The following is a 9,960-nucleotide window of genomic DNA, read 5'->3' on the forward strand; positions in this document are numbered from 1 at the left end:
TCACAAAAACAACAAGGCTTCTGTGCCATCAATCTTTGTGAAAGTGGATAGTCACTTCCATCTTGATCGTCCTTTAGACTGGTGAAGCTCAAAACCACTCAGTAAACCAGTGATCAGACCTCGTTTCTCCCAGTTAATGAGAAGAGAGCAGCACCAAACACTCCTCTGCTCTCCTTCAGCAGCCGTGCAGTAAGACCTCTCTGAGGTTTGTCTCTGCACATCTCACTCCACCTTTCAGCAGCCTCAGCACCACGTCCCTGTTGTCCATGCGGCCTCTGTAGGGGCTGGCTGGGTCAGCTGGCTTCATGGAGAAGGTCAGCGGCAGGGCAGTGACCTGGCTGAAGGCTCCGTGCTGCCTCTCTGTGGACACATGCGGTACTGCAGCCAGAGTTGGCACCACGGCCTGCTGCACTTGTTGAACTGACATTGGCAGCTCTTCGTGTTCCAGCGGGTTTATCCCCGGCGGTGCTATTTAGAGAGTAGAGAGTAATGCATCTGAGTGTAGTCCTTTGGCAAATTGAGTTAAAATGAAAATACAACGAGAGTAGGAATGACTCACCATCAATTCCCTGTAGGTGTTGCCTGTTCCTTTGTCTGTGTGATGAGCTGTGTTGAGGGGCTGCGACCTGTGTCCGCTTCCGTTCAGGATGAAACCTCAATATGCACAGCGCCAGCAGGGTGACCAGGCTCCCCAGGAGGAGCAGCGTGGGGACGATGATCACGGCTTGCAGATGATTTAATACAACTAGGAGAGAACGTCGGGCACAAGAGAGGGCAACGCATTTTTAAAGACTTCAGGACAGCACGCATGTCTCAGACGGATGTTGACAGGATGTTATGTTGGCTGTTGGCTGTTCAGTTGTAGCTTAACCGTAATTCCGGACACGCAGCTAGTTCTTTGATGCGGTTTTCTTTTTTTGGGGTCTTTATTGTTGAGCTTTCTTGCCATCGTGATGTGACATGTGGTGAGCATTCATCACAACCTGCTGTTGTGCTGCTCTCGGCCTCTGCCTGACTCGGCTGCTAGTGAAACTGTCGTCCTGCTGCTTTACCAACGTAACACAATTAGGCCGTGGAACTGGCTCCGAGTGCCAGGATGAGTCATTCATGGCGATTCAGACAGTGCTGAGTCATGGATCATGAGCCGCTCATCCTCTTCTTTTGGATAGCTGTGCCGAACAGGAAGTACATAAACGTGTGCCGATCCTTCATATTGACCCTTCACTGACTACCCTGTTAATACCAAACTCTGTGTGTCGACCAGCACGCCCTTTATATAACATTACGACAATGCATACGCTGTAGCAAGAGCCATGGAACCCATCGTCTTACGCATTGAATCCAACGTCAGAGAGAAGGAACTGGAACGTAAAGCCTCTGGTGCGTGTGAACGCCGTGTTCTGGCTGTGAACCGGAGGTGCGGTGAGGTATTTGTCGAAGGCCATCAACCATTTCTTGTCGTTCTCCTTAAAGGCTCTGTTTGAGCTTGACGTTTCAACACCTCTCCTCCACAAAGACTCGATACAAGTCCAACATTTCGGCTGGTTAAAGTCAACGACGTGTGTGTTACCCGAAGACATCCAGCGTGCCCATTATAAACATGAACTCGGTGTCATCAACACCTTTAAAAGGCTGCAAAAAACTCATCATTTAGTTTAAATAAGTTTGAACATCACTGATATGGTTGTTGAAATGCTTGGTCTCGATGACATATTATTCACCTGTGAGATCACAAAGACCTCACAGACGTATCTGTGAGTCAGCAGATATTATTACGCCATCTGCAATCACACATCTCGTGGAGAGCCAGCATGTCATGTGACCTGATCTGGGTTCTGGATGTTGCAATGTAACAGTTTCACAGTGAATGAAAGGCAGAAATAATGATGTGCTTGATGGCTGTTTGATACCAATGCATCGTCGGGGTTAAAGAGTTTGAATCAAGCATTAGGTTTGCTGATTGGTTACCAGGATCATGTCGGTCATGTGACCTCGTCACAAGCACTCGCCGCTTGCCTGTTGTCCGCTCATGTACTTGGTCTACAGCCAAAACAAAGAAAGCTGCTGGTGCTCATTTGAATGAACATACACAGGAACTCAGTGAACCGAAAATTCAATGTTTGACAAGATAAATAACCAAAGGTGAAACGCAAAAGCCAGGAAATGAAAGTGGCGAGACGGTAAACGAAGAGATAAGACTGATGTGAGGAGAGGGAGGATGGAGTACGACTGAGCAAAAGGCCACAGAAGAGGAAGGAATCTGTGGGAGTGAAGGGTGACGGTAGAGGAGTAGAATATAAAGAATAGATGTGAAATATTAGCTTCCGCTTGTGCTCCGAAACACTTAGGATGGGTTAAATACAGAGGACATGCATGGACTTCAAAGACACAGGAGACGGGAGACGGGAGAGGAGACGGGTGGAGGAGGGAGGACAGGAAGGGAGGACGTGTCGATGAAGAGCAGCAGCGGCGTTCTTACTGCAGAGATGGTCGTCCGGTGCACACAGATCATCGGCCGGGGAGTCGGATGACATGCTGGAGAGGAAGAGAGGAGCACAGATCAGCGTTCCCTCTGCTCAACCGAAAGCCTCTGAGCTGAGATGGATGCCTCTAATAACTCCATATGTATATATATATGTGTGTATATATATATACATATGTGTGTGTGTGTATATATATATATATATATATATATATAGCAGATTTTAACTGAGAGAAACAGCAGAGCACATGTCCAGAAGGATATGTCAGAAAGATGTAAATATTTACAGTAGCCTTTTCTTTTTTTTTACTTGCATAGCAAATATGAACTGTGACCTTTTTTTATCTGGACGCGCGCAGCAAATATAAGAAGCAGTGCTGGAGGACTTGATTTCTATGTGTGTAGTTGAACAGATATCAGTTCCGTAGATAATGGAAGGAGCAGAGATCAAGGCAAGGCAAGTTTATTTGTACAGCACATTTCAACAACAAGGTAATTCAAAGTGCTTCACATAAAACCATTAAAAGCATCAAAACACAAGGCAAAAGAAAAGGAGATTTAAAAACAATTAAGAACATTCATTAAAACATTAAAAAACAGTGCAAGAAATAAAATGCAGTAGTAAAATGCAGAAATGCAGGAAATTGATGAATATATTAATTGAATGTGGTTCAATTAAAGGCAGCAGCAAACAGAAAAGTCTTCAATCTTGATTTAAATGAGCTGAGGGTCTCAGCAGACCTGCAGCTTTCTGGGACTTTGTTCCAGATATGTGGAGCAGAAAAACTGAACGCTGCTTCTCCATGTTTAGTTCTGACTCTGGGAACAGAAAGTAGACCGGTCCCAGACGACCTGAGGGGTCGGGATGGTTCGTAAGGTAGCAGCAGATCAGAGATGTATTTTGGCCCTAAACCATTCAGTGCTTTGTAAACCAACAGCAGGACTTTAAAGTCAATTCTTTGTTGGACAGGAAGCCAGTGCAAAGACCTCAGAACTGGAGTGATGTGGTCCACCCTCCTGGTCTTAGTGAGGACTCGAGCTGCAGCGTCCAGTCTGCTGAAGATAAATGCGTGGACAAGTTTTTCCAAATCCTGTTGAGACATAAGTCCTCTAATCCTTGATATATTCTTCAGGTGATAGGAGGCTGATTTTGTAATTGTCTTGATATGGCTGTTCAGGTTGAGGTCTGAATCCATAACTACACCTAGATTTCTGGCTTGGTTTGTGGGTTTTAACATCAGTGACTGAAGCTGAGCGGTGATTTTCAATTGTTCGTCCTTGGTACCGAAAACAATTACTTCTGTTTTATCTTTGTTTAATTGAAGAAAATTCTGGCACATCCAGTTGTTGATTTGTTCAATGCAGTTACCCAGCCCTTGTATGGGATTATAGTCCCCTGGTGACATAGTTATGTAGATTTGTGTGTCGTCTGCATAATTATGATAACACACTTTGTTGCTTTCCATAATCTGAGCTAGTGGAAGCATGTAGATGTTGACCAGAAGAGGCCCCAGTATTGAACCTTGTGGAACACCACATGTCATTTTAGTCAGCTCTGATGTGTAATCAGCCACAGACACAAAGTATTCTCGGCCCTTCAAGTAGGATTCAAACCAGTTAAGTGCTGTGCCAGAGAGTCCCACCCAGATGTTTAGTCTTTCTAGGAGTATGGCATGGTCGACCGTGTCGAATGCAGCACTGAGATCTAGTAACACTAAGACTGAACTTCTGCCATTGTCTATGTTTAAGTGGATGTTGTTGAAAACCTTAACAAGAGCAGTTTCAGTGCTGTGGTGCTGTCGAAAGCCTGACTGGAAAACATCAAAGCAGTTATTTACGGCCAAGATCAGCGTTACCGTTGCTCAGCAGTCACCCAAAATCCATAAAAGCCTTGAAAGGATAACGTGGCCTTCAGCATCCCGTTAAACCTCTCAGGTCACACACATGATATACCAGATCGAGATTTTGTCTTCACGCTTTCCGAGAACTGTGGAGGTCTCACGTCAGTCGAGTTGTGTGTTTGTCAGTAGAACGTTGTTGTCGTGAGCTACAGACAGAGTCTGGGATCGTCTCTTAATCTATAAATCGAGCTCAGTGCCTGGATACAGTAACACAAAGGAAAGCTGAATTACATTGAAGGGGTTGTATGAGCGACTTATCTGTAGTCGGTATGTTGCCTGCAGTGGATGGCGGTTGGCACACCCCAGTTTGGGGAAATGGACAAGGACTCCTGACACGGACACGAATTAAATGCACTATTGTAGAAGGGGAACAGCAGCAAAACGTATCGTAGCCACTTAAAAACAATGTCATTTAAAGTGTACTTTGTATTTACAATGTTTCCGCTGCTCTACCTCAACTGAAGCCTTCATCTTTGCTCTCTTCAAAGCCACCAGACTCCTTTGACAAAAGCAATAATTGTAGCTCGCAGAACTCGGGAGCTGCTGGTCTGCTGCTGCCTCTCGTTATATTGTTTGTCTTACTGTGTGACTGTGGTGTTTGAAAGGTTTAGTCCGGATCAACCTGGCATATTTTACGCAAATAGTAAATATTCAAATAATGAGGTAAAAAAAAAAAAGAACACAGATTACAGACTGACAAGCTGCTGCCTCCGGGATGCCCTGGGAACCACTATGTCCGAGTAGAGTCACGTGTACGGTCGTCCTGCTGTCCGTCTGCTTTGTTTAACAAATGTAGTTCAGAGTGAGCTCTGAGTTTCAGGTGTTCACAACAGCATCAGGCCGACAGCAGTGCAACAGGTCGCCTCCTTTCTAGCGCCTCACCTGTCGCTCACTATCATCACAGTGACACCGCTGTGTTAAACGTTATCACCCTGGACAAATAAATGAGGATCCTTCATGTGATTTCCTAATATGTTGTGTTACGTGGTCGCCTCACACTGTCCTGTCCTGTTTGTGCTGAAAAAGGATTTATTGAAAACGTGACTTCATGTACGAGCAGCTTATCTGTTGTCATTTAAATAAGGCTTGTTCGTGACAAATGTATGTTACGCTGTACGTGTGTTTGTGACTTGCTATGTTATGGTAACAATGCAGTCATCCACGCCTCTCAGACCATGGAAACATTCTTATTATAGTGTACTCTCGGTGTGACACACACACAGAGAGAGAATGGATGTCACTGAACCCGTTTGTCTGCATTCTTCTCCCACATTCACATGCCTCGCTAACACACACCTGAGATCACAGCAAAAGACTGGCCATCACATAACACACACACACACACACACAGACTCAAGCACACGCCACACGAACAGACACAAATATGCTGTTAAAGACACACGGGCTCGAACAACATCACGGGTCAAAAGACATTAAATGGGTAAGGATGCACACCAGAAACATTAAAGTTATACAGTGATAGCTTCTACTCACACGTATAGTACTCTGTGTAAATGTGTTTAAACAGCATGATGCATACAGCACAGTACTAACATGTATACGTTTGTAGGCATACAGAATGATATTACAGTAGAGACACAAACACTGAGATATAAACTTTCATATTTTGTCCTGAGATGGATTTCAGCGGGAGCGTGTTGATGAACAACGGTGGAAAATGAAGCACACCTCAAAATAAGTTGCCGAGGTTCAGTCACACGTCCACATATTGATCCATGTTGTATTCTCCTTACCTGCCCGACGTTCTGGGACTGATCAGGTGTCAAACTCTGTGTGCTCCTCTTATCCAGAACATGCAGTTCAATGTCCCAGCAAACCATGTAAGCGTAGAGTTGTAAGACAAGTTCAGGTCCACTCCCTCACTTTTCATGTTTTCGTAGTCGGTCTGCAGTATACAGTGAAATCCAGAAGCAGACACATTTCCAGTGAATCTCTGTTTCTATTTTGCTAACATGCACTCTCTCTCTCTCTCTCTCTCTCTCTCTCTCTCTCTCTCTCTCTCTCTCTCTCTCTCTCTCTCTCTCTTTCTCTTTCTCTCAGTTAAACCACACCCACCTCTCCAACACGGTTTCCTTCACGCTTATCACCTGCACACGCACCTTGCACTCAGTATTATATTTGCCGTGTTCTCATGATGTGTTCTCATGATGTGTTCTCTTGATGTGTTCTCATGATGTGTTCTCTTGATGTGTTCTCATGATGTGTTCTCCTGATGTGTTCTCATGATGTGTTCTCATGATGTGTTCTCTTGATGTATTCTCATGATGTGTTCTCATGATGTGTTCTCATGATGTGTTCTCCTGATGTGTTCTCATGATGTGTTCTCATGATGTATTCTCATGATGTGTTCTCTTGATGTGTTCTCATGATGTGTTCTCCTGATGTGTTCTCATGATGTGTTCTCATGATGTGTTCTCATGATGTGTTCTCTTGATGTGTTCTCATGATGTGTTCTCATGATGTGTTCTCTTGATGTGTTCTCATGATGTGTTCTCTTGATGTGTTCTCATGATGTGTTCTCCTGATGTGTTCTCTTGATGTGTTCTCATGATGTGTTCTCATGATGTGTTCTCATGATGTGTTCTCATGATGTGTTATCATGATGTGTTCTCATGATGTGTTCTCTTGATGTGTTCTCATGATGTGTTCTCTTGATGTGTTCTCATGATGTGTTCTCCTGATGTGTTCTCATGATGTGTTCTCATGATGTGTTCTCTTGATGTGTTCTCATGATGTGTTCTCTTGATGTGTTCTCATGATGTGTTCTCTTGATGTGTTCTCTTGATGTGTTCTCATGATGTGTTCTCATGATGTGTTCTCATGATGTGTTCTCATGATGTGTTCTCATGATGTGTTCTCATGATGTGTTCTCATGATGTGTTCTCATGATGTGTTCTCTTGATGTGTTCTCTTGATGTGTTCTCTTGATGTGTTCTCTTGATGTGTTCTCTTGATGTGTTCTCATGATGTGTTCTCATGATGTGTTCTCTTGATGTGTTCTCATGATGTGTTCTCATGATGTGTTCTCTTGATGTGTTCTCTTGATGTGTTCTCATGATGTGTTCTCATGATGTGTTCTCTTGATGTGTTCTCTTGATGTGTTCTCATGATGTGTTCTCATGATGTGTTCTCTTGATGTGTTCTCTTGATGTGTTCTCATGATGTGTTCTCATGATGTGTTCTCTTGATGTGTTCTCTTGATGTGTTCTCATGATGTGTTCTCATGTGTTCTCATGATGTGTTCTCATGATGTGTTCTCTTGATGTGTTCTCATGATGTGTTCTCATGATGTGTTCTCATGATGTGTTCTCATGATGTGTTCTCATGATGTGTTCTCATGATGTGTTCTCTTGATGTGTTCTCATGATGTGTTCTCATGATGTGTTCTCATGATGTGTTCTCATGATGTGTTCTCTTGATGTGTTCTCTTGATGTGTTCTCATGATGTGTTCTCATGATGTGTTCTCTTGATGTGTTCTCTTGATGTGTTCTCTTGATGTGTTCTCATGATGTGTTCTCATGATGTGTTCTCTTGATGTGTTCTCTTGATGTGTTCTCATGATGTGTTCTCATGATGTGTTCTCTTGATGTGTTCTCATGATGTGTTCTCTTGATGTGTTCTCTTGATGTGTTCTCATGATGTGTTCTCTTGATGTGTTCTCATGATGTGTTCTCTTGATGTGTTCTCTTGATGTGTTCTCTTAATGTGTTCTCTTGATGTGTTCTCTTGATGTGTTCTCATGATGTGTTCTCATGATGTGTTCTCATGTTATCTCACAAAATGTAGCGTTGGTGAGAAATTTAAATGAATACAGTTGTATTGAAGGAGACATTTTCACAACATTAATAGATATTAGAGATGAATTATGAGCTGTTCACACTAAACTATGATCAGCTAATAATACATCATTAAAACTACTCATGACTATTTGTTGTAATCTGCTATAGCTGCTATAATCAAACAACAAATTGATCTGTATCTGCCAGTATGGATCATCACTGATCATCGATTAGTATCGGCGTCAAAACAACATGATCTGAAAGTTAAACTGCTCGCAGTTATCGTTCAAAATGTGTTGTTGGTTCACGGTTGAACGGTGAATCATGAACATCAAATCATTTTTCATGAACAAATAAAGATGCAGATAAATATTTGCTTAGTCAAACTCCACTCGTTGCCACAGCGTGGATGTATTTCGACATCTTCCGCGTGTCCAAGGCCTTAAAGTTGAACAATTCGTTTGTTAAAAATAGCCTCTGTCCTCACAGAGAGCCTCGTGTCCCTCAGACATGATTTGTAATGTTTTAAACACTCAAGAAATTGACCAAATGCAGGTTAGAAGTTTCTGAATCGATAGTTGCTGAATGAGCAGAGCACAGGTAGACATGTTGTGCAACAGTGAGTATGTCCTTGCCTCAAAGGGAGAGGTTTTCTTAGGCGATAGTCTTGATCCGCCAGATAAAAACTACAAAGAATAAAGATTAATGAGATGTTGAAGCTGCTATTGCATTGAAATGTTCAGACAGCTTTTATTTGTTCATGCTGGCAAGATATACCGGTATATATTAAAAAAACAGACTCCAGTGGACTTAGCACTGTTATTGGATTTGAAAGGCGTGACACTGGCTCTGGTGTGTGTGTGTGTGTGTGTGTGTGTGTGTGTGTGTGTGTGTGTGTGTGTGTGTGTGTGTGTGTGTGTGTGTGTGTGTGTGTGTGTGTGTGTGTGTGTGTGTGTGAGTGATCAGTACTGGTGTTGAATAATCTTGACTTTTCACCTGCTGTGCTGACACACCCAGACACTGACAGCACTTTGTTCAGGTTTCTTCCTGCATCTACAACTCAAAGGTTTCCTCTAAATTAACGGACTTGACGATTTACTCTTTCGTGCTGATTTTGTGTGAAACGGCGTTGATGTTAATTAGCTATCCATCCTACAAAGGCCACAGATGTCTTTGTTTGTCAGCACGCTTTGTTTCTTCCTCTTCCTGAGAGATTTGGTGCGTAATGTTTGAGCAGGATTTTGTGTTTTTAGTGATTTTTTTGGTTTGGGGATTTTTAGCACGACAGATTTTCTGCATGCTTGATGTTTGGTAGAACCTAACTAGTGCACCTGTAGTATCATGGGAACACTGAATAGCTTTTGCCTTGAAAACGGACTGAACTGGAGTTGCTGATGTCTGTAGTCAAACAATCACTCGGACATTGACTGCACGGGGAGCACCTCTGCATTCACAGCACATCCATGAATGTAGTACCATCAGAACCAGTCATCTTGAGCACAGAACTCCACTGAGTGTAACGGAGAATACTGCAAGGAAGCAAACACCCGCGGCTCGCTGCCGGAGCTGCCTCTGTACGTCATTGCACCAGTTGTTCCGATACCAGGAATCAAACGCCGGCCACCCGGGTGGAGAGCAGGACTCACTGTGGGACTTCTGGGACTACGGAAAACTCGTATGTCATTTAAACTATGAACCAACAACACGTACAGGAACACCATCTGTGTCCATTGTAGGAATGGGAAGCAGGCCGCCCGGATGAAATCCAGTCATCCG

General features: G+C 43.4%; 1 protein-coding gene across 1 annotated transcript in view; it reads right to left on the reverse strand.

Moving 5' to 3' along the window:
* LOC306791209 (uncharacterized protein) overlaps positions 1-6,273 on the reverse strand; it is a gene marked incomplete at its 3' end in the record, with an annotated part of 6,767 nt that extends 494 nt beyond the window's left edge. Inside the window, exons 1-4 of the mRNA XM_079287843.1 lie at positions 6,138-6,273; positions 2,480-2,535; positions 560-745; positions 189-468 (exon numbers count right to left, since the gene is read on the reverse strand). Of these exons, the coding sequence (XP_079143969.1) occupies positions 189-468; positions 560-745; positions 2,480-2,534 (521 nt within the window). The 5' untranslated portion in view covers position 2,535; positions 6,138-6,273. The remainder of the gene's footprint in view (positions 1-188; positions 469-559; positions 746-2,479; positions 2,536-6,137) is intronic.
* Between the last annotated feature and the right edge of the window lie 3,687 nt (positions 6,274-9,960).

The sequence above is a fragment of the Melanostigma gelatinosum genome, assembly GCF_949748355.1.
Source record: "Melanostigma gelatinosum genome assembly, chromosome: 17".
Classification (NCBI taxonomy): domain Eukaryota; kingdom Metazoa; phylum Chordata; class Actinopteri; order Perciformes; family Zoarcidae; genus Melanostigma; species Melanostigma gelatinosum.